This window comes from Castor canadensis, chromosome 15, assembly GCF_047511655.1.
Source record: "Castor canadensis chromosome 15, mCasCan1.hap1v2, whole genome shotgun sequence".
Taxonomy (NCBI): Eukaryota; Metazoa; Chordata; class Mammalia; order Rodentia; family Castoridae; genus Castor; species Castor canadensis.
In genome coordinates this window covers 98,617,343-98,641,268 of record NC_133400.1, presented here as the reverse complement: position 1 = coordinate 98,641,268, position 23,926 = coordinate 98,617,343, and the positions used below count along the sequence as shown (strand labels likewise).

At 43.4% G+C, this 23,926-nt stretch overlaps 2 protein-coding genes across 11 annotated transcripts in view; one reads left to right on the top strand and one right to left on the bottom strand.

The window, feature by feature from the left end:
• Positions 1-21,911, top strand: part of Tbce (tubulin folding cofactor E) — a 52,982-nt gene extending 31,071 nt beyond the window's left edge. For 2 of the 5 annotated variants that reach the window (XM_074056830.1, XM_074056831.1), the window contains exons 4-18: positions 1,162-1,347; positions 5,238-5,326; positions 8,995-9,094; positions 10,494-10,596; positions 12,130-12,206; positions 12,978-13,073; positions 13,534-13,598; positions 14,009-14,073; positions 14,589-14,741; positions 15,475-15,628; positions 16,266-16,298; positions 17,420-17,488; positions 18,457-18,516; positions 21,495-21,586; positions 21,689-21,911. In XM_074056830.1, coding sequence (XP_073912931.1) covers positions 1,162-1,347; positions 5,238-5,326; positions 8,995-9,094; positions 10,494-10,596; positions 12,130-12,206; positions 12,978-13,073; positions 13,534-13,598; positions 14,009-14,073; positions 14,589-14,741; positions 15,475-15,628; positions 16,266-16,298; positions 17,420-17,488; positions 18,457-18,516; positions 21,495-21,586; positions 21,689-21,781 — 1,435 coding nt within the window. In that variant the 3' untranslated portion in view covers positions 21,782-21,911. Of the gene's footprint in view, positions 1-1,161; positions 1,348-5,237; positions 5,327-8,994; positions 9,095-10,493; positions 10,597-12,129; positions 12,207-12,977; positions 13,074-13,533; positions 13,599-14,008; positions 14,074-14,588; positions 14,742-15,474; positions 15,629-16,265; positions 16,299-17,419; positions 17,489-18,456; positions 18,517-18,840; positions 20,434-21,494; positions 21,587-21,688 lie in introns of those variants that run through there. The other 3 variants (XM_020173351.2, XM_074056832.1, XM_020173352.2) reach the window with 3 other exon arrangements.
• The window catches only part of B3galnt2 (beta-1,3-N-acetylgalactosaminyltransferase 2), a 58,847-nt gene continuing 37,097 nt past the window's right edge, over positions 2,177-23,926 (bottom strand). For 4 of the 6 annotated variants that reach the window (XM_020173347.2, XM_074056833.1, XM_020173349.2 and 1 more), the window contains 2 exons: positions 22,865-23,001; positions 19,791-21,570 (listed from right to left, as the gene is read on the bottom strand). In XM_020173347.2, the coding sequence (XP_020028936.1) occupies positions 21,540-21,570; positions 22,865-23,001 (168 nt within the window). In that variant the 3' untranslated portion in view covers positions 19,791-21,539. Of the gene's footprint in view, positions 7,883-13,198; positions 16,383-19,790; positions 21,571-22,864; positions 23,002-23,926 lie in introns of those variants that run through there. The other 2 variants (XM_074056834.1, XM_020173350.2) reach the window with 2 other exon arrangements.

Sequence of the window (23,926 nt, the reverse complement as noted above, 5' to 3'; positions counted from 1 at the left end):
TGTCACAGGAGAAACCTGCCTCTCTGAAGGCAAGCTTGGGAGCTGTTCTGCTTTTTTCTGTCTTGTGGCCGGGGCTGTGCCTATCTTAGCCTACAACATAAAAAGCAATTAAGTTGTATCTTGTCTTGCTTATGTCCAGTTCTCATAGACTTTCCGTAATCTGCTCTCCACACCCTAGTACTGCCAAAAAAAAAAAAGTATATGTATGTAATAGATGTATATACATACACATATCTGTACGTTTTTTTGTACATGTACATATATATTTCTTTTTTTTAATTGTGCTGGGTTTGGGGTACATTGTAGCATTTACAGAGGTTCTTATGTATCAAATATATCATAGTTGAATTCACCCTGTCCACTGCTCTCTTTCATCATCCCCTCCCTCCCTCAATTCCTGGAACAGTTTCAATAGGTATCATTTTTGCATTTGTATACGTGCGTATACATTATTTGTACCTATTCATCCTCCACCCTTTCCTGGGTGGTGACCTCCCCTGTATATCTTAATCATTGGCAAGGTGGGGCTTTCCCTCCCATAGTTCTAATGCTTTGGTTTCCTCTAATGTAGATTAGCTCTTCTGTATTTCTTGTCTATTTATAGTGATAGATCATAACTCTTATTAGTCACACAATAATACTTTAGTGTATTATCTTCACTTTTTTGCTGATTCTGATTTTTTTGGCATGTAGAAATTTTTTTTTTGTTTGTTTGTTTTTGTTGGGACTGGGGTTTGAACTCAGCTTTGGTTTTGTGAAACAGGAGCTCTGCCACTTGAGCCACACCTCCAGTCCATTTTGCTCTGGCTATTTTAGAGATGAGGTCTTGAGAACTATTTGCCCAGAACGGCCTTGAAACCCTGATCCTCCCAATCTCAGCCTCCCAAGTAGCTAGAATTACAGGTGTGCCACCAGTGCCCCAAGGCATATAGAAACCTTTTTTTTTTTTTTTTTTTTTTGGCAGTACTGGGGTTTGAACTCAGGGCTTGCTGGGCAGGTGCTCTACCACTTGAGCCACTCTGCCAGCATATAGAAACTTTTGAAACCCATCAGAACATTTTATTTTCTGCCTTTTTTGGCAGACAACATTTTTCTTTCTTTTTTTCCAGTTTCCCTGGGGTGGTAGGTGATATTCTTATATTTGTTTCTCTCCTTTTCCAGGCACCCAACAGGAGGATCCTTCATTCGTCCAAACAAGGTAAATTTTGGAGTGGACTTTGTTACTGCTGTTAAGAACCGTTATGTGCTAGAAGAAGGACCTGAGGATGACGGAAGAGAACACATCATCATAATTGGAAGTAAACCAGTGGAAACTGTTGGTTTTGACTCTGTTTTAAAGCAGCAGAGGTGAGTGTTGCTGGTGTTGGTAGAGCTGATTTGCAGTGTAACACAGGTCAGGATTGAAGTTCTGACTCAGGACTTTGCTTCTACACTGCTTTATCCTTTCTATACAGACAGTGACTCAAAGTTGAGGAATCCAAGGGTTGAGAATTAAGAGTAATTAAAATCCTTGTTTTAGCACAGGGTTGGTGTTCTTTTAGGTTGGAATCCAAACACTGCCTTTACCCACTATTATTAATATTGTCCTCATGTTATCATGTGTTGACTAATACCCAGTCACTAAGGCTTGCACTTTTCTATTTCATGGTGTCATGTCCATCTACATAACAAGTGAAACATAGAAACAAGTCTGTCATCTGCATCATGAAGAGTGCAGGCGCCACCCAGGGAGTGGTTCTCTCCTCTCTCTGTGCATCTTTGTCACCTCGGGAGCTTGGGGACCCACAGAATACTGGGTCCCATCACAGACTGCTGATTCCAAAAGTTTGCTCTTAGTCCGTGCCAGTCTGAGACTGGGTCATGCCTTTTAACACTCAAGCACTAGAGCATTCTCTCTTTGACTCACTGCCATGAGCTGAATCCAAGAAAGGGGAAGCTGGTGTTTGCGCACACTCAGCCACAACTGAGCAGGAACCTGCCAGGTGATTCCACGTGAGTGATGGTTAGTGTTGTGTGAGTGACTTGGCAGCCACTGGGGAGAGGAGCTTTGCAGCCACTTGGAGCAGGTGCATATTTGTGACAGAATTAAGACGCAATTGTGTCCACAGAGATTTCTTCATTATTATTAGTTGCTGTACTACAGAATTAAAGGGCAGATAAGGGAGTTGTTAGAATAAATTTATTTCTTATCACCTGTTTTTTAACATAGCTGGCCATCATTAAAAGTATCTCAGAAGAAGTAAAAATTTAGGACAAAGCAACAACTTGCCTTTTTTTTTCTTTTCTTTTTTTATTTTTTGGTGATACTGGGGTTTGAACTCAGGGCTTTGTGATTGTGCTCTGCTGCTTGAGCAGTGCCTCCACCCCTTGACTGTTTAATTATATAACAATGTATGTTTATTGTTTAGAATTCAGAAAATGCAAATTGAAGAAAAGACAGTCACAACTAATGCCACTTTCTAGATAGAAGGACCTTGAACTGTTTATTTACTCTTACTTACCAACTTGCTTGAATGTAAACAGCAATATATTCATGGGTTAGAGTTCATTTAGTTTTTCCATTTAAAATACAAGTATTTAAATGTCTTTTACCCAAAAGGGGCACTTTGTTTTTGTGGTGTTAGGGGCATTTTTTTAAATGTTAGTTACTATGGGCTCTGTGAATATTAACAAACTGAAAACAGATTTTCTTCCCTTGGTTTATTAATGACCACATAACTCATGATGATTTTCCTGATGAATGACCCTAAGACTTGAGCATCATTGCATTTAATATTTGGCCAGGGCCTTTCTTGATCAAAAAGTTAGATGGTAGAGATTGTAGAGAAATCTCTTACATTGGCTACAGGTTGGTAAATTAAGAAATGGAGAGGCAGCTTGGTAGAGTGGATCAGCACTGGAGTCAGGCCTCTTCAACTCTGAACAGCTGTGGATGTTCAGGTTAACTATCACTGCTAAGCCTCCTTTACTCACTACAAAGTAAAGCCCAAGATGGTAGTCCAGTGTGGATAACAAATGAGATTGTACGTGACTGGTACCCCTCCTTTAGGAATTGAAGTCTCCAAGTCATTGTTTTACCTTTTTAGTAACACCCAGCTGACCAGCTTTGTGTTTATGCCACTAAGGAAAGGCTTCTCTGATAAAGGAATCAAAAGCAAATAAGATCTGGTCTGTACCCTTTCTCCTGGAGATGGCTTTGGCATTGGAATGATCCCATGAGACCTGGCTCCCTGCCCAGATGTCCCAGCAGAGCATCTTTTGAATTGTAGGGGAAATAGTGACTTCTGTCAGACACAGTTGCAACTATTAGTTTGCAGTAGTTCAGTTTCATGAAATGCCTACTGGTCCTTTTGACAATGTCATGTTCCTGCAAAGCTGTGTTTTGGGCAGCTGCTGTGACAAAAAGCAAGTACCTCCTAAAAAATCCCTGTGGACAGGAAATGGAGGTGGAGGTGTCCAACCTAGTTCCAGACTTAGGGAAGTCTCGAAGTCCTGGCAGATGTTAAGTTGATAGCACATATGTCATCTTGACATTATTTGGCCCAGGCACATATTGGAACTGGGAGGTATTTGTTTTGACCTAGCAGCATCATGAAAGATCACTGAGATTGCTCAGGTCCTAGTGAACAGAGAGAGTGTGGGCATCTCTGCTACAAGTTATTAACTCACTACATTACTGTAGTATCTTAGAAAATTGTAGTAGCAGAATACATATAGCAGAAAATTTACCCTTTAACCTTTTATAAGTATATAGTTCACTGGTGTTAATTATGTTCACGTTGTGCAGCCAGTCTGCAGCTCTTTTCATTACCCTAGACTAAACTTGGTCCCCTTTATACACTAAGTCCCTATTTCCTTCTTCTCCCAGCCCTTGGCAACCACCATTCTGCTTTCTACTACCAATTTGCCTACTCTAGGAACCTCACATAAGTACTCATTCAGTATTTGCCCTTTTGTGACTGGCTTATTTCACTAAGCATAAGTCCTTAGGGTTCACCCATGCTGTATCATTTGTCAGAATTTACTTTATTTTTAAGTCAAACTCTAGTCCACTGTATGTACATAACGCATTTCGTTTACTATTCGTTGCAGACACCTGGGTTGTTTCTACCTTTTGGTTACTGTGAACAAGGCTTCTGTGCTCATTGTGTAGAAGAGCATTTTAAAAACATGGAGTCCGATGCACAGAGATTTAATTAACTTGCCTACTACCAAAGGAGGTGGCAGAATAGGGATCTGAACATCCTTGTTATAACATCATCAAATTTTTGAATTCTTTTTTTCTCTTTTACTTTAAGATGGGATTGTGCTATGTAGCCCAGGCTGGCCTTGAACTCTTGTTTGGTTTTTTGTTTTTGTTTTTTTTGTAGTACAGGGGTTTGAACTTAGGGTTTGATCTTGCTAGGCAGGTACCTACTGCTTGAGCCACACCTCCAGCCTTGGCCTTGAACTCTGAATCCTCTGACCTCAGACTCCCAAGTGCTGAGATTACATTGTGTGGTTTCCCTTTGTTGTTGTTTTTTGTTTTTGTTTTTTCTTTGGTGGGACTAGAGTTTGATCTCAGGACTTCACGCTTACAAAGCAGACGCCCTGCCTCTTGAGCCACACCTCCACTCCATTTTTCTCTGGTTATTTTAGAGCTGGGGTCCTGAAACTGTTTGGTCGGGCTGGACTTGAAACATGATCCTCCCGATCTCAGCCTCTCAAGTAGTTAGGATTATAAATGTGAGCTACCAGTGCCAGCTGTGGGGATTCTTTTTAATGAATAGAAAAACCATATTGTCTATACTTGGAAATGGCTATAAGAAGTATTAGTGAAGGTGAAGCTGTGTGCACATGCTGTCTAGGGTGCCTTCCTACATCGATTCTGTCACAGAGTGAAGCAGCTCTGTAATGTTCACTCAGTGCTGTTAGGAGCAATCTGAACTTCAGCAGAGGAGTTAGTTGTCATCAGTTCAACTAGTAAAAACTGTCAAGTGTTCTGGAACTCCATGTGTCAACAGAGCCAAACAATATACTGAAGGAAATAAAGGAACTTGCAGGAGGCAAGTTTATACTAAAGTTCATAACATGCAAAAGCATTTTCCCTTTTTTGTAATGCTTTGCTTTGGGTAGTGGGTTCTAATATTTCTTTGATCTTTTCTGCAGTTTTTAGTGTTTGAAATGCTAAGTTTTTAAAGGGCTAGTGGTTAGCATGCACACTTATGTATACATGTGAACTCTTGTTTTTCATGCAGTCAGCTGAGCAAGTTGCAAGAAATTTCTCTGAGGAACTGTGCAGTAAGTTGTGCTGGCGAAAAAGGAAGAATTGCTGAAGTATGTCCTAGTATCCTTTTCACACAAGCTTGTTACTGGAACCGGACTTGGGTTTGGTACCTGTGCCAGGCACTTCTAGTTGCATATCCCATGTCCATTTTCCACTTTCTTCCTAATGGGAGCTCAGTTTCACTTGGGGCAGTCTCTGCCTAGGTAAATCAGTTACCCTTCCAGACCTTTTTGCTTGCAGGTGTGGCAGTGTGACTCACCCTGACTGATGAGATGTAATGTAGAAGTTTCTAGATGGGGCTCCTTGCAAGGGGCATACTTGGTTGGCATCAGTCTCTTGCACATTGTCTTCACCCATCCCCACCTGAGTGCGGGTGTCTTGTGTGAAGAAAGCTATCCAGTGAGACTGGAAGAGCAGAGATGTGGAGAGTGCTGAGTGTTAGTGGAGCCTGTGGCCTCAGGATATCCCAAGGCCCACACCAACCTGGACTACCTTTTCATGAACTTATTAGAAAAAGATGTGCTGACTCTGGCTCATGCAACTGAGTGAAGTTCTGTTGTAATTATCTGTTTTCTCTACCTGTGGTCATATTTTTTTGCCCTATGTTGCTTTTATGCCCATGACTAAAAGCATAGAACGCAAGTTAAAAAGAATTCCAAAAAAAAAAAAAAAAAAATTCCAATTGCCAAGTAGGCTTCCTCTAACTTTAAAAAGTCCTTTTCCTTTTTTTTTTTTTTTTTTGTGGTGTGTGGTACTGGGGCTTGAACTCAGGGCCTACACCTTGAGCCATTCTTTTTTTTTGTGATGGGTTTTTTTGAGATAGGGTCTCTCCGACCCTTTGCCAGGGCTGGCCTTGAACTGTGATATCCCTGATCTCTGCCTCATGAGTACCTAGGATTACAGGTATAAGCCATCTATATCCTGCTTATAATAATTTGTGCAAAAAGGAAGCAGTTTGTGAGTAAAGAACCAGATGAAGTAGCTTTGTTAAATAAAATGCCCAGACAGTGTGGCCACAGAAACTGAGCAGGGCTCCCTTAAGCAGTTTTCCTGTGGTATTACTCCCCTAGGGTTACCATAGGAGCCTCTTGGAACCTGGGGCCACTGAAACATCCAGGCTGGTGGTTTCTATCATGGGCACTCTCTCTGTGGACCCCAGTGTTCTGTGGAAATGTGGTTTCATATGTAGTTTGGGCAACTGTGTGCGTGTGTGTATTTGCACATACTCGTGGAGTTGAAGTGGCTGTGGAAGAGATACTGGTAGAGAGCAGAATGCCACAGCATCTGGAGCATTCTGCTGGCTGGCTCACTCCTAAGTGTTTGCAGAAGATTGGGAATTGAGTCCTTTTCAACAGAAGAGGAAAGATCTGGTCAGGAGATGGGCTGGGAATGTGGATTGTTTGGCTGCTGAGAAATTTGCCAGCACACTGGAAAAGCAGTGTGTTGCTTTTGTCTTTGCAGTGCTGGGAATGGAACCTGGGGTCTCATGCATGCTAGGCAAGTGTTCTGCTACTGAGCTATGCCCTCATCCCCAGTGTGTTGCTTCTGCATCTTGCTTTTTCCTGGGAAAAAGTCCCCCATGCTTGGAGGAGGGAGCCTCCACAAGCTCTTGAGCCATGGTAGGTCTTTGCAGATGCAGTGATAACTGTCCTGTGTGGAGTTCCTGCCAGAAGTTGAAGTGTCAACTCGTGTGTTTCATTCAGGCATCCTCCATTGAGGGTGGACACAGGAGAGCTGCAGACCTGGGCTTGTTGCATTGGAGAGCTCTGAAGAGATAGCCGACTCCTGGCTGACTCTGAACTGGGGCAAGAGAATCTGTCTACAGTAGCAAGACTGTTAGCAACAGAGCTGCTCCAGTCGTGTGTGTGTGTGTGTGTGTGTGTGTGTGTGTGTGTGTGTGTGCGCGCGCGCATGAGCACTAGGTGGATCACAGGTGTGGTTTAGCACTGACTACAGAATGAAGCTGTTCTGTGCACTGTGCACTGACTGAGTGTAAACGTATGCCTCTGGCCTGCATGACAGGAAGTGGGAGGCAGAGAGAATGGATGGACATCAGCCTTTTCTCAGCATCCCAGGTTCACAGGGTCATGGGATGAAGGCATAAGCATCTAGCAGTTCAGTTCAGGTGGTCACCAGTGTCTACCCAGGATGTAGCAACTGCCAGTGCTGTGGGGCAACTTGAAGGGAACTCCAAGGAGTAGCAGCAGCAGAAGAGGCAGCTCAAGTCTAATGACTCCATTGCTCTAAAGTTAGTTGAGTTGGCTTGTCCTCCAGGCAGGGCAGGCAGGTCACCCAGGCCAGTGTGTCCTCTGGGCCAGCATGTTACAGGCACTGAAGTATGTGCGCTGTGTCTGGTGTTTCAGGCAGCTTACTTGCAGCGTTTCTTTTCTGTTTGACATAGCATTTTGGGGTGACCATTATTCTCCTTGGGGCGTAAACTCCAACTGTTGTACGTGGAAGCCTTCGACGCTTTGTTCTCCTCTGCCAGTGTGACATCTGAGTGCTGGGAGCCCTTCACTGTGCGCTGGTCATTCTGCCCCAGTACTTCAGTGTCATTCCTCACACCACTGGGCCCTGCTAAAGTTGTCTTTAGTTCACAGGTTGGTGAGCTTTTCCCTAAAGGATAAAAGAGTAAAATTAAGCCTGTGGATCAATGGGCAAAATCAGGATAACTAAGTACTTATGTTATCATTTGAACGATCCATGTGGAAATGTCAGAGCGATTCTTAGCTCTCAGGCTAAGCACAGACCAAATGGTACATTGGACTTTTTGTAAACAAAACTTTCTCCATATACTATCTATATTTAACAGTTCTGAGCTGCATTGTGAACTTCAGAGGCTTGTGCAGTACAGGTGGTCCTGAGTGCCCTTCTCTGAATTCCTGCTTCTGGGAAGGGATGGGTGTCACACCTACTGCCCTCATGTTCCCGAAGATACTCTGAATTCCTGAAATCATCTTGGCACTTGTCAACCTTCGTATCCCCTGGGATGATTCTCTGTGTTGGGGATTCTTAGGAGCCTAGTACTGGCTCCCTGCAGGAGAAGGGCATGTGGCTGGCATGTGGCTGATGCCTGCTATGCAGTGTGCAGTAAGGTGCCTGCTAAGCCAGCAGCATCGCTGTTCTGTTTCCTCCTTTCCTGTTGGATGATGCTATGGGCTTAATTATGACACTTGGCTTTTACTCATTTGATTGTAAATGTTTGTATGAAGTTTGAGTATGTGACAGTTTTTTTTTTTTAGTTTCAGATGAACAGTTGGCTAACTTGGTTGTTTTGTGGTGCTGGAGATCAGACCCAGGATTTTGCACATGCTTTATCTATCGATAGCTATTGCTGAGCTACGTCCCCAGCCTAGCAGTTAGACAATTTACAGGCTCATGCCTGTAACCCTCTAGCGCCTCAGGAGGCAGAGATCAGGATTGTGGTTTGAAGCCAGCCCGGACAAATAGTTCGTGAGACCCTATCTCAAAAATACCCAACACAAAAAGGGTTGGTGGAGTAGCTCAAGTCATAGAGCCCGCCTGCCTGGCAAGTGTGAGGCCCTGAATTCAAACCCCGGTATTGCCAAAAAGAATTACATATGTGTGTCTGTGTATACATATCTATGCATATGCATATATTATGTGCTCATGAAAAAAGTTTAAGCAGAATAAAAAGTGAAGAATTGTTCCAACTACATTTATGTCTTTGAATAATTTGAAATCTGTTCCTTAACCTGTGTTTTTAGATATTAGAGAATTAGATTTGTCACAAAACCTGCTGTCGTCCTGGGATGAAGTGATACACATATCCAGTCAGCTGAAATTTCTGGAGGTTCTTAATCTCAGGTATGGACTCTTGCCTGCCTTGACACAAACTGAAATCCCTGCTCTGTCTTACTTCCTCCAGCTTCCTGGGATGAAGTGGGGGCACATGGAATAAGGCTGCCAACTGGTAGCTATATTATTGTAGGCAGATTTTTGACAAACTGGAATTTACTTTAGATTCTGATTTTTAAAGGGCACATTGATTACTAGTCTTAGGAATGTATTCGTCTCTTTATTGATTTATTTTTGGGTGAGACCAGGTTTGAACTCAGGGCTTCATGCTTACTAGGCAGGAGCCACTCTGCCAGCCGTTTTTTGTGTGTTGGTTATTTTCGATGTGGGTCTCACAAACTGTCTGCCTGGGCTAGCTTCAAACTGTGATCCTCCTGATACCTGCCTCATGAATAGCTAAGATTACAGCCACCTATGCCAGGCTGTGTTTGTCTCTCAATCAGTCAGGGCATGAGGTAGGTGGACGTTTTGGGCTGGCAGAGCTCTGTGTTTCTTGTAAGCCTGACCATGAAAAGAGGCTTGTCTGGCGAAGGAGAAGGAGAGAAAAGGTGGTAGTATTTGAGAACTTTGAGAATGAGTAGTTTTATTGGGGATACTGTTTAATTTAGTTTTTGTAAGGATTTGCATTTACTCACCTCTTTTACTGTCAGTTTTTCAGTCTTTCCTGAATAATTGATTAACTTCAGAACCTACCTTCCCAAGGGCTTAGCCAGGCTTCCTCTTCTTTTTCCATTTCTTTTGGTGGTGTTGGGGATGAAACCCAGGACCAGTTGTGAATATTGTGTGTTAAAAACTAGGCCAGGCATGGTGGTTCATACCTGTAATCCCAGCTATTTGGGAGGCAGAGGATTGTGGTTGTAGACCAGCCTGAGGAAAAAATTAACACAGCCCCTCTCAATAAAAAAGCTGGGCATGGTGGTGTGTTGTGATCCCAGCTAGTGAGAGGCATAGGTAGGAGGATCGTGGTCCCAGGCCAGTACAGGTAAAAATGTGAGGGCCTATCTGAAATATAAAACAAAAAGGGCTGATAAAACAAAAAGGGCTGGGGGAGTGGCTCAAGAGATGAGCGCCTGCCTAGCAAGTGTGAGGACCTGAGTTCAAAGCACAGGACACCCCATCCCCCACAAAAAAAGAAAAAAAAAAACTAGGTAGCCTTGACTCAGTTTGCTTATTTGGTTTTGATAGATTTTTTTCTTTTTCCTTCGGTGTTGCTGGGGATGGAACCCAGGGCTTTGCACATGCTGTTCAAATACTCTACTACTGAGCCAAGTCCTCAGCCTTAGCATGTCAGGGTGAGCACACCAAGACCCTCAGTAAATAAATCCCGAGTGCTTTCAGTGGCTGTCTCAGTTGGGTCTACTGGAGAGTAGTAAGCACTTCCTATTGTCTTTTTCTTCTTTCTTCACAGTGAAAATAAACCAGAGTTCCCCTTGGATTCACTGTCTCCAGCTGAAACATTTTCTAGACTGAAGGTTTTAGTTCTGAATCAAACAGGAATAACATGGGCTGAGGTAATGATGTTTCTTTGGCTTATGACACAGTAGTAAGCAATTAAAATTTTTGCTTTCATAGGGAATTAAAAGCATATAACTGGTTTCATTTTAATCATTCTATTACCTAAATAATAGGATTCTTTAAAACTACTTTAGAGAAAGGAATTAAGTAGTTTGTTTTGCTTGTGCTTGCTAGGTGGGTGCTCTACCACTTGAGCCATGCCTCTAAGCCCTTAAGTAGTTTTTTTTTGGTCATATTGGAGCTTGAACTCAGGGCCTTGGGCTTGGTAGGCAAGTGCTTCTTAAGTAGCATTTTATGTGTAGGAATCCATGTTGTCTCTTAACCTCTGTTCCTCTCCCCTGGCTCATTTGGACTTACTCTGAGGTGTTGAATAACACTGGCACTCTGGTGATGTGGTGTGTGCCGAGCCATCAGCAGCCCCAGTGGTAGCCTCATGGAGCGTTAGCACCCCACTTTTCCTGAAAGTGCTCTCAGGGCAGCAACCAGCTCCCAGCATCCACGGGTCCCCGCAGACAGCTGGGCTCAGGAGTGGCCTCGCTCACAGGCCCTCCACACAGCCGTATTTGTCACTTCTGTCTTTTTCTATCCCAGGTGTGGGCTTTACTGCCCTCACAGCCCCTCACACACTGTGTGTGCACAGAAGTTTGTTTCCAGCTTGGTATCAGCTCTGAAGAGCTGCAGAGGCAGCTCATCAGGGACGTGTTGCTCTTTAGCAGGTGCTCTTGGCCTAGCCACAGCCTTCACTTCTTTCCCCAGCCCCTTCCTTGCAAGAATCTTGCTTCTCTGGGGGTGGACTGAGCCTCAGACAGGAGGACACATAGAAGCTGAGGTGGGAGAGATGGCAGTTAGGCTCAAGTGAGAGAATGAGAGGAAACTGGTGGAACTGTCAGCATCATTTCTTTTTTCTTTCTGTGGCACTGGAGTTCAACCTTAGGGCCTCCTGCTTGATAGGCAGGCACTCTAACACTTGAACACACCTCAAATCCTCTTTGCTGTGGTTGTTTTGGAGATAAGGTCTCACTTTTTCCAGGTCAGCTTGGACTGTGATCCTGGGATTACAGGCATGTACTGTCACACCCAGTTTTCTTCTGTTAAGATGGATTCCCACCAACTAGGCCTGGACCCTCAGTCTTCCTAATCTCAGCCTGCCAAGTCACTAGCCTTACAGGCAGGAGCTATGGTGCCCTGCTCATCAGCATATTCTTGAGTTATCAGGTTTGTCCTCTGAACTGAGGAAGGTGTCCAGCACGGTTTCCTTCCTTAGAGCAGCTGACTCTGGAAGTCTACAGCTTGTGATCACCTTTCCTAAACTGGGAGCTCACTGCCTCTTGGCTTCAGCACCAGAAGCACAACCCTGCACCTTGGAGTGCCTTGTTTCTTTACCCATCCCCACCTCACTTGGGCCTAAACACAACCTGTGTGACATGTCTAGGAGTCACTTTACTTTGAAGTCATAATGAAAGGAAATTCTTGTGAAGCTATGGCAGTGAACACAAGCTGATTAACCCTGACCTAAACTTCTTTTCCAGGTGCTCCAGTATGCCCCTGGGTGGCCAGTCCTTGAGGAACTGTACCTGGCCTCCAATGGTATATCCATCTCAGAAAGGTGCATCTGTCACTTTCAGTCATCTCTGCATTTAGTCATTCTGAATAGACTCAGTTATATCTAGCATTAGCTTTTAAGAGGATCTGCAGATAAGAATTTGAATTTGCAAATTGGACTGTCAACTGGAATTTCACTAATTGGTTTGAATGGAGGGAAACGCAGGTGGGAGAGTTCATCAGAGCAGTGCTCTGAGTTACATTTGACTTTCATTAGTTACACAAATATATTTGACTTGCTGCTTCTAAATAGAAGCTCTACAGGACACGCTGGGCATCTTCTGTTTCTTTGCCAAGGATTACGTAATGTTCTTTTAGCATTCCCTGCCTAAGTTCATTGTACCAGAGAATGTGTACACACGTGCTCTCTTCCACAGATTGTTGCCCATCTTCCACTTTTGTGAAAATCATTAAGACACTGTGTAAAACAGAATCAGTAGTGGGAAATTTTCAACAAACTGTATTCAAATTAATAGGATTTTATTGTACAGAATGGTTTCACTTATCTACACGTAAATACGGATATTTGTCTAACTGAACTCTGAGGTAGGTGGGAGTTACGTGCAGTTAAGGCAAACACGGAGATCGCCTGTCTTCATTAGTGTTTCCCCATTAGTAACAAGGCTCAAATCCCCAGCTTGCCCTTTCAGGGGTCAGATCCACTTGCCTCCCACCCCAGACCTTGTACCCCAAGTGCAGATATTTTAAGTGAGGCTGGATCTTTGAAAACAATTAAGAGATTAGTTGCGCTGAAGGAAGTTTATTTTCCATCCAGGCCAACTGACGTTCTACAGACAGTCAAGTTACTAGACCTTTCCTCGAACCCAGCGGTTGATGAGACCCAGCTGCTCCTGATAGCACATCTGCCCAGGTGATTCACTCCGGCAGTATGCCTGTTACAGAGCCAGGCAGATGTGTAATGAGTGGACTCCTCTGCGCTTTCTCCATAGAACTGTGAGCAGTTCCCTTCCCTTCAGGGGATTTTTGTTTGGAGAGTTTACTTGTTACAGTGTCACAGTGTGTTCTACACCACAGTTTGAAGAATGGGTAATTCGATCCTGGTGATAATGCCAGAATCTTCATTTAAGCCTGGGGAAGTGAGGCCTGTCTTCTGACAAAAGAGTGGGCACCCAGAGTGTCAGAGGACTGTGGAACACAACCGGAGTGTCACAAGTCTTCCCACAGGCCCTGAGTTGGTCTCTATGGCTTCTGAACATTGTAGACGGGATGCAAATCCAGGGCACAGGAAAAAATACACTAGAATGATTGATGGTCTGTAGCATTTTTATGTTCTGATGATCTATCTTAACATTTTTTTTTTTAAATTTCAGATTAGAACAACTAATCCTTTCTGACAATGGAATTTCTTCTGTACATTTTCCAGATGCTGGAATTGGTATACAAGATTAGTAAAGTCTCCTTCCCTCCATGTTGGCCATTTCTTTACTTCTTTTGTGGGAGGCAGTACTGGGGTTTGAACTCAGAGACTTGTGCTTGCAAAGCAGGTGCTCTACCACTTGAGCCACTCCACCAGCCCTTTTTGAATTGGTTATTTTTGAGATAGGCTCTTGCTTTATGCCCTGGCTGGCCTGGTCTGTAATCTTTCTATTTGTGCTCCCAAGTGTAGCTTGGGATGGCAGGTGCACACCACCATGCTCAGCCATTGGTTGAGATGGAGGTCTCATGAACATTTTGCCTGGGCTGGCCTTGAACCTTGATCCTCCTGATCTTCACCATTACAGGCTTGAGCCATGGAAACCTGGCTTCTTTCACTTCTAAGTGTTACCTAAATTCTCCTTTTTCTAGGTTGCAAAACATCATTGTTCCCATCCTTGCAGTACCTTGTAGTAAATGACAATCGGATATCACAGGTATGAACTGTTTCAGTGAGTCCCTTGTTTTCCACTCTCGTGGAGTTTGGAGGTTCCGTTTTCTACTAAGAAAAATTAAATCTAAAGGAAAATGCCTTTTCAGAGTGCAGCTCTTTAAAGTGAAATTTTTACTTTTTAGTTTTTTTTTTTTTGGTATACTGGAATTTGAACTCAGCACCTACACCTTAAGCCACTCCACCAGCCTGTTTTTTGTGATGGGGTTTTTCAAGATACAGTCTCATAAACTATTTGCCTCAGGCTAGCTTTGAACCACGATTCTCCTGATCTCTGCCTCCTGAATAGCTGGGATTACAGGTGTGAGCCACTGGTGTCTGGCTAAAAGTAAACTTTATTATGAAAGTTACTTGAAAGCAGACTGAGTCATTTTAAAGGGCACAGAGTAAGTCTGGTCTTCTCAGTGCAGTGCTTCATGCATTCCCTGCCTCGAGTTGTTCAAGTAACTGGGAAAGGCTGCCTGAAATGCGTTGCTTTTATTTCGTTTTGTCGGAGTTCAGTGGTCATTCATCAACGAGCTGGATAAGTTGCAGAGCCTGCACACTTTGTCCTGCATAAGAAACCCCCTGACTGAAGGGAGCAGAGAGGCACAGACCACTCGCCAGTTCATCATTGCCAAGATCGGTCAGCTGAAGACTCTGAACAAATGCAAGGTGAGTGTGAGGATCATGGCCAGCTGTTACCCAGGCTGGCCTCAAACTCTTGGGCTTAAGTGATCATCCTGCCTCAGCCTAAGTAGCTGGGATTACAGCAGTGCCATCATGCTTGGGTTGGGTGGGGGTGGGGTGTGTGTGTGTGTGTTATGGTTGAACTCAGGGCCCTGTGCTTGCTAATCGAGTGCTCTACCACTTGAGCCACATCCCCAGCCCTTTTGGCTTAGTTATTTTTGCTCAGGCCAGCCATGGACTGTGATTCTCTTACCTCTGTCTCCTGAATAGCTGGGATACTAGGTGTGTGCTACTGCACCCTGCTTGTTGATTGAGATAGGGTATTGTTAATATTTTGCCCAGGCTGGCCTCCCACTACCATCCTTTCAGTCTTCACCTCACAAGTAAGCCCAAGCCATTCTGCCCAGCTAGATATTTTTTTAAACTAGAAAACAAATGTGCAAAAACTGTATCTGGGTATTGTAAAGGGTATGAAATGTAGCTTTCCTTCAAATGCTGAAATATTATCCTAGTCCACTTTGGACACTTTTGGCTCTTTCCTGAATCCTCAGGAGTGAGGATTCTACTTAGGTTAAGTGCCAGAAAGACCCACTGTTCTGCTGCCTGGCTGATTATCATCTGAGGAGTGGAAAAGGGGGGAACTGAAGGCAGAAACAAGACAGAGAACAGAACATGTTTCATGTTTTCATAGACTCTTTTATATCTCATATCAACGTAGATTCTTCCAGAGGAAAGGCGTGGAGCTGAGCTTGATTACCGGAAGGCTTTTGGAAATGAGTGGAAAAAGGCTGGTGGACATCAGGATCCAGACAGAAACAGGCCCAGCGAAGAATTTCTTGCCGCCCACCCAAGATTCCAGCTCCTCTGCGACAGTATGTCCATGTGACCTGGCATCCTTTCCTGTGTGGACTTACAGCTGGAACTAAGTTCTTCTGGGGTAGCACAGGAAGTTCTCAGTGTTTCTGCTTTTCTCCATCTCTTGGGGCTGTTGTCGTCTAAATGAGCTGTAGGTGCTTTCCTGGGGCCATTTCAGCAGCCAAGAGCAGTCTGGAGTAAGCAAGCCAGCAACATCTCACTCCCAGTAGAAGCAGCCTGGAGACACAGTTGAGGTTTCTGGAAGGGAGTGATTTTTGGGGGGAGAGAAAAGTAGTCCTCAGGTGAAGCTCCCTTTATGTACCCGGGTTCACCAGAGATGTCCTTCCTGAAGCTTGGCACTTGGCCATGTGTGCAGCGTCCCTTATATCCTCAGTCTGGCTTCTCAGGCTGTGAAGCTAAGAATCCATGCATTTTCATCCCTGATGGACTTGCCATCTTGTTTTGACCTCGTTATTCCATATTTTACCTTTGTGCAGTTCTCACGTATTTTCTAATGCAAGAAACTTACTCCATAAATGCTTGGGGCTGGAACATTATTTCTGAAGAAGAGCCACCTGTGGGAATTGCTTTCAAATTACTCCATTAGCTGGCCAATTTCCTGGCCTCTCTAGGTGAATTCTAAATCACTTGCAGGTGGGGAATGGAAGAGTATGAAGCGGCCGACAGGTATGGTTCATCCTTCCCTGATAAGAATACCAGAAGACAAAAGCAGATGCAGAGACCTGGAGAGAAGTGTTGTCACAGGCTGGCCTAGAGTGGGAGAAGAGAACAGTATCCCCTTATCCACAGTTCACTGTCTGCAGCTCCTCAGTTACCCAGCCTTGTTCCAAAAACACTACATGGAGAATTCCAAAATTCAAACATACATTGTTTTTTGTTGCCTACCTGTTTGAGTAATGTGATGAAATCCTACTGGATCCGGGAAGTGATACCTTTGTCCAGTGTATCTGAGCCACCTCCTGCCTGCCTTTGTCACTTGGTAGCTGTGGTATTACCAGCCTATTGGTGTCACAGTTCTTGTGTTCAAGTAACTTATTTTACTTGAAAATATCTCCCCAGTGCAGGAGCAGTGATAATACAATTCACATATGCCCAAGAGAAGCTGTAAATGCTTCAGTTAAGCGAAGATGAACGTACAATAAGATACTTTGAAAGAGTGTATTTATGACTTTTTTACAGTGTATTATTTTGTTATATTCCTTTTTTGAGTTATTGTTAATCCTTTATTGTAACTGAGTTCTAGTTTAAACGATCATAGGTATATATGTGTAGAGGTCTGGTACTATCTGTAGTTTCAGGCACCCACTGGAGGTCTTGGAATGTGTCTCCCTCAGATGGGGGAGGAACTGGACTACATTTTCAGGCAGAGGAGGCAACCTGCAGCAGTGGGACTGAGTGCCCAGCCTGGCTTAAACTTGGTGAAGGTGTCCTATGACTGGTGTTCAAATAGCATCAGGCTTTTATATCAGGACCCTGAAAGAAAATGAACCATGTCCCAAGCTGAACCGAGTGAGCATTTGAAGTATCTGAAAACATGTGCTTCTTGGTAGTTGGAGTGAGGAAAATCCCATAGTGCTCAGATGGGGAGGGCTCTCCCTCAGGAGGGATGATGTCCATCTCCTAAGCACCCAACACCTGAACTGAAGGAGCCGACACCAGGCTAGCCAGCCACCTGGCTCCTGGTAGGCATATCCTGGGAAAGAAAGCTGTTGACAGTGACCTTTACATTCTTTTCTTACAGTGGCCTTTGGTTTATCATTCATCCCTTTTTGTTTCTTCCAAAACAGAATATGGTGCACCTGAAGACGAGGAATTCAAAGTACAACAACCATTCATGCTCAAAAATCGGCTACTAAGTAAGAACCCACATTCACACACAGTGCATTCACAGTGTCTGAGTGTTACTTGCTGAAGCAGATAGTGATGGCTTGATTGGGACTGCGTTTCTCTTAACGGAAGTACCTAAGCATCTAGAATGTTTAAAAAAAAAAAATCTCAGATATATCTAAAAAATTTTTCCCGGTACTACTGGGGGTTCATGCTTGCTAGGCAGGTGCTCTACCACTTGAGCCACTCTGCCAGCCCATTCCTACTTTTTTTTTTTTTTTTTGCAGTACTGGGGCTTGAACTCAGGGCCGTCACCTTGAGCCACTACACCAGCCGTTTTTATGAAGGGTTTTTCAAGATAAGGTCTCACAAACTATTTGCCCGGGCTCTGTCTCTTGAGTAGCTAGGATTTACAGGTGTGAGCCAGTGGCACCCGGCTCATACCTAAATTCTTACATTGAACATTTCTGCAGCTCCCATGCTCTGGAATTCATTTAAATAGTGTTACAGGTGTCAGAGGGATCTGAGTAATGAACTGCTGTGTAATTTGAATATTGTCACTTTTCTTAGAGAACCCAGCCACACTGAAAAGTGCTAAAATTCTGGTCTAGCTGTTTTTGTCATGACTAAGTCTTACTAAGTCTTGGAAGTTTTTTGTTGCTTTGAATACTTATGTATTCCAGGCTGGCCTCAAACTCGAACTTGTGTTCCTCTTGCCTCAGCCTTCTGAGTACTGGGATCATGGAAGTATTAACAGAAGACATTTTTAACATTTAAGACCTGGTTCTTTATTGGGATTGAGCCAAGTTGTACTGAACAGCTCCGTCACTTGGCACTCCCCGTCAACTTGCACGTTTTTACTGGTGTTGGATATCAAACTTAGGTCTCTTTGTGTGCGAAGTGTGCACTCTACCATTGAACTACCCTCCTAGTCCTGCTGGCATACGCTGGATCCTTATACTAGGTATCAATTAGTCTTTTCCTTTTTTCCTTAAAGCACTGAAGATAAAATGTCCAAGTCAACTTGAACAGAAAGTTCTGGAGAAACAGCTGCCAGGTAAGATGAACCTTTCTTTGCCTTCCTTGTAGTTGTGAATCGCTGGTCTGCGGGGGTATGAGTCAGCAGACATCAAAAACATCTAAATTCTTTCTATCTGAAAGTACACACCTCAGAATTTAACAGGTTTTTATTAGTCTTTTATACTAATCAGTCATGCTAGTATCACTCCCCTAACCCCCAAAAGTGCAGGTCTCTCGTGACTGTAGCAGTCTATTGAAAGATTTATTAAAATTGGGAGGCCTCCCACCCCTGCACATGACCAAATAGCCAGAGGTTGGAGGACTTGAATGGCTTGTGTTCCCCAACGCCACCTGCATTTAGTTCCCAGGTTGCTCACTGCTGGGGGACTTTTCTTACGAAGAGATTGTGGTCCTCTTTGTGGGGTCTGTCTGCCTTCATCAAGCCTGAGGGAGCTGAATGACCCAGTGTGAGTTCTCCTGTGTGCCACTCATTTTGTCTTACTGAGCAGGAGTCCCCACTGAGAGAATTTGCAGAAGCTTTTAATGGACACATTGGTTTTCTTTGAAAAAAAAAACAAAACACTTAAGAACTTTTTTTGTAAACATTTTGTGCTACTGAAACTGAGTTAGTTTTATTAGAAAAATAGATCAACATAATTTACCCTTAAACTTTGACTCAAAAGAAAAATCATCTATATCTGTGAACTCTCAACATTAATTTCTTTCATTGCTAAATGCTGAAATATGAAGTTTAAATTTGACAGTGAGCACTTGGAGAAATGAAACATGAAAATGGATTGGTCTAAATAATTCCAGTTAGCTGCCTCTCCTGTATGCCTGGCAGAGCAGTAAGTTCACACTCATTTTTAAGTTAGTGTCCATCAACATAGACAAGCTTATGGTATGGGTTACGGAAGGCTGGGGTTGTAAGAAGTACCTTTCGGACTGATAACTGCTACTTGGTGCTAATCTGCTGTTTCTCCAGTTTCCATTCCTGTGGTCGGGAATCTGCTGTTATATAACGACTGTAGTCAATAAAGGCGCTGGTGGAGACAGACTAGTGAAAAGGGGCCAGAACTTTTTGTTAATGTTGCTGGCTTTGGATGTCTTTGCATTTTCCTTCCCAAATACATCAGATCACTTGTGGGAATGTTAGCACTAGGAACTCCTTGCTTAAGGAGTGTTGTTAGACTGTGCGCAGCCCCTTTTAAGCTTTCTCTGGAGAAGTGCTGAGCTCAGCTCAGTCAAAACTGTGGTCTGGGCTCATGCAGCCCTCCTACCCACTTTATTGATTCCACATTGTGCCTCTGCTTGGTATCCCAGGACTTCTGAGACTCAGTTACCTGTGTTGTAAACAGGTAATGCTGGGTTTAATAATCTTTGGATAAAACCAACAGAGATTAGAATTAAGCCTAGAAACTCCACATGCTGATGCTCGTGCTGTGAGTGGTTCAGATCTGAGTCCTGTCTTCTCCATACTCTGTAGTATGCCAGCAGATTGCAAGGGTTCTTACTATTGCTATGATGCACTAGTGCAGAGAAATACCCTCTAACAAGAAAGGTTGTGGCCAGGCCTGGTGGCACTCCAATTCCAGCATTTGGAAGGTAGGAGGATCATGAGTCTGAGGTCAGCCTGGGAGACAGGGAAATCCTGTATTTAAAAAAAAGGCAGTAAAGAGATTGCTTAATCACCATTGTTTTACAATCAGATTAGCAAGGATTAAATAGTGGCTGGAGTTAAAAATCAGTGTGCCTTTTCTGTAAAGCCATGTGGTAGTTTCTGTAAAAATACACAGGTCAAGTGGTAGAGTGCCAGGTTTTGGGTTCAATCTGTGGTACTGCCAAAAAGAAAGTCAGGAGGGATTCTGCCAGGGTATGAAGGATTAACTCAGGAAGGTTAATTTTGGTTAGAAGCAAAATACTGCTTGAAATAAAGCAAATATAAAAATGGATACACACGCAGATAGAGTGGTTTAAGTGGTAGAGCACCTGTGTTCAAGCCTCAGTGCCGCAAAAAAAGAAAAATCACAACCCATGTATAGTATAAAACTTACACGTCATGGGAGCATCATGAGGAAGAAGCCTGCCTAGCAAACGTGAAGCCGCTGGGGGGAAAGGCAAACAATGACTGTCCAAATAAGGTAAGCTCATGGCACTGTTACTTAGATTACGTACAAATTGGTAATTGGTTTTGGCATAGATTGGGAACGTGTCATTTCCTTGGTAAGCAGAAATGAGCCCCTTCTAAACAGTGAAAGCCAGTCCACCTGAATCTTTTGAAAGGACTATCTGTATTCACACACAAAAGAGCAAACTGTAATTGAATTCCTATTAAGTATATCTAATACACAAACAAGAAAAGGCCAGTTTTTATTCTAAAATAAAGATAACATTTATTATCAGAAGTTGCATAAAAACACAGCTTTTACAAAAATGATTGATAGAAAAATATTTGACTACACTGTGATATCTGTGGGAACACCACACTATTGCTGTACCTCCAGCTAAAGCTTCAGAGAAACTAATTTGTATATTGAAAATACCCATTGCTTAACCACAAGGCGTCTTTGGAAAGAAATTCATAGCATGTTGTGAACAGACAAGCATTTGCTCGTTTAAGAATGTTACATTCCCAGGCCTGGCAGTCACTTTTGTACGCCTTGGAACATTGACAAGACTGGAGGGACCTTGACACATCACCTAGTTTACAACCTTCATCTTGCTGAGGGGTGTCCTCAGAGTCCCTCTCCAGGGTTCTTGTAGTAATTCATAACCAAGTAGCACAGAGACTTAGAGAGCTCACTCTCAGTTACTCCTCTTTGCTGAAGATATTCATTACATGCCACTGAAGTGGTATGGAAAGTGTCAAGGGCACTTGGGACAAACAAACGACTCAAGTTAAGTGGGGGAAACACTCCAGCCTTCTTTTCTTGCTATTCTCTCTGGTAAACTGATGCTACTTGAACAGGTAGCTGTCATTTGAGAGAACTGATGGATTTTTCCTTTCTCTGATAGACTCCATGACGGTCCAAAAAGTGAAGGGATTGCTTTCACGTCTTCTCAAAGTTCCCGTGTCAGAACTTCTGTTGTCCTATGAAAGTCCCAAAGTAAGTTGCCCAGCAGAATACAAACATGAGACCACCTGTCTAACACTGTGCTTTGTCAGAGCTGTCTCACCCACCCTCCATCTTTTGTGCTCTTAATTCCAGATGGCAGGCAGAGAATTTGAACTAGAGGATGACCTAAAGTCATTACAGTTTTACTCTGTGGAAAATGGAGACTGTCTATTAGTACGGTGGTAACAACCAACTGATAGTTTATCATGGGGAGGGCTCAACAAAAATGATTTGTTCAAATACAAAATAAAACAAATTTTGTTGGGAAGAGGCCATATACAATAGTAATAATAATAATAAAAGCTTTCACTACTGATTTTGTGGTCTTCATGTATTTACTTTTACAGCTCATCACTGCATTTCATTATGAAAATTTAAATACTAAATAAAGCTAGCTAGTCCAATAAATCTGAATGTTGTGTTATAATGGGGTTCTCTGCTGGTATTCTGGTGCTGCTACTTTAAAGAATGACCAACCAAATAAACACAGGGGAGACACATCTTCTACTGTTTTTCTTCTCAGCGGTACTCAATACGTAGTTGTACCTAAACTGACCATTTCTTCTGTAGAAGATTACCAGCACACTCTGACTCGAACTTAAACTAGGTGAACATTTCCTAAGTGTCAGTGATTTAGAAATCCCCTTCCCTGGGGCACTAAAACCCTCAGGATTTTTTACGTTATTCATATTCACAATTTAGTGTTCAAATAGCACTAAGCTGTGGTTGTCAGGATTTGTGCTATTAGTCTGCCATATAAATGACTATCTTTGAAACTTAGGATCAGGACTGAAGATCACATTAGTTCCTTTTCACCATTAAGGTGCTCACTTCAGAGATTCACAAAAATGTGACATCATTTCCAGAAGCCCCAAACTTTGGTGGAAGTGACCACACAGCACTTTGAGTTCTTTTTGACCTGTAGTTATACATAGCTATTTTGCAATCCAGGTTGAGATTCAAACTGAGTTACTACTCAAAATTTCTGAAATAACTAGGCCATGTTTTAACCAAAAATAATAGTGGATTAGTAATTAATTAGTGTATCAGGACCTATTCTTTTACAAAACAGGTTGGTATTTAAAAAAAAAAACTTTTCTCAAGCTGCAGTGAGAGTTGGTTCTTAAGGAGATCTGTGCAAATGTTAAGAACACCACGCTGGTTTACAGGGGAAAGTGCTGCCTTTTCTGCCGAACCTTGGGCTTGTCTCTGCCTCACACGGAGATTACTCCACCTGCCCTGTCCTTAGGCACTGCCCGCTGGACTCACTGTGATCTGGCTTCACACTGACAGGGGTCACCGCACAGTTCCTTCAGTTCCCACAGCTGGCTTAGTTCCCGTGGGGAGTACTGAGGGGACGACAGCATTCCCGCCTCACATGTCTTCTCACACAGCCACAGGCTGTCCTGTTGAGAAAGAACACGTGGACTGGAGAGCTGTAACAGACAGGCGTGTGTGGGACGCCTGTATGAGTGCTACTGAGGCTGAAGCGACTCCCAGGATAACTCGACATGTGAGCCAACTCATGAGGTGTGGGGAGCACTGAGGCAGTCCTGTGGCGGCAGAACATAATAGCAATGCAGCGTGTGGACTAAGGCGGCAATCGGCAGTGCACACATGTACCGAACGTCATGATCCATAACCACGCACAGCTGCTATGTTGTCAGGTAAAAATGTTCAAATTCTCAGAGAAGAAAAGCGTAGGAAATAGAGTTGATTTTTTTTTTTTTGTGGTACTGGGACTTGAACTCAGGGCCTTCACCTTGAGCCACTCCACCAGTCCTATTTTTATGAAGGGTTGCTTTTGAGATAGGGTCTCATGAACTATTTGCCCAGGCTGGCTTTAAACCGTGATTCTTCTGATCTCCGCCTCCTGAGTGGCTGGGATTACAGAAATGAGCCACCAGCGCCAAGCTATGGAAATGGAGTTCTGGGAAAAGTGTGGAAACCACATGGGTGAGTTTCATATTTGCTTTTAGAGAAAGGTAGGCAGAAGCAGTTTTTTGTTTTTTTGGGTTTTTTTTCCTGGTTGGACTGGGGTTTGAACCCAGGGCTTCTCACTTGTAAAGCAGGCGCTCTACCACTTAAGCCACAGCTCCACTCCTAGAAGCAGTTTTAATAGCAGCTACTACTATGGCAATGTCTTCAGTACTCTGGACTTTATGACTATTCCATTTAATTGTCCCAAGAATTTGTGAGCTAGACATTATTTCCTTTTTACACGAGGGTGAAGCAACTTGCTCCAGGTGGCCATGCTACAAGATGAGTGGGAGAGTGGGAGAGTGGGAGAGAAGGAGGGAGCTGAGACCCTGACCCTCACCCAGGCTCTTA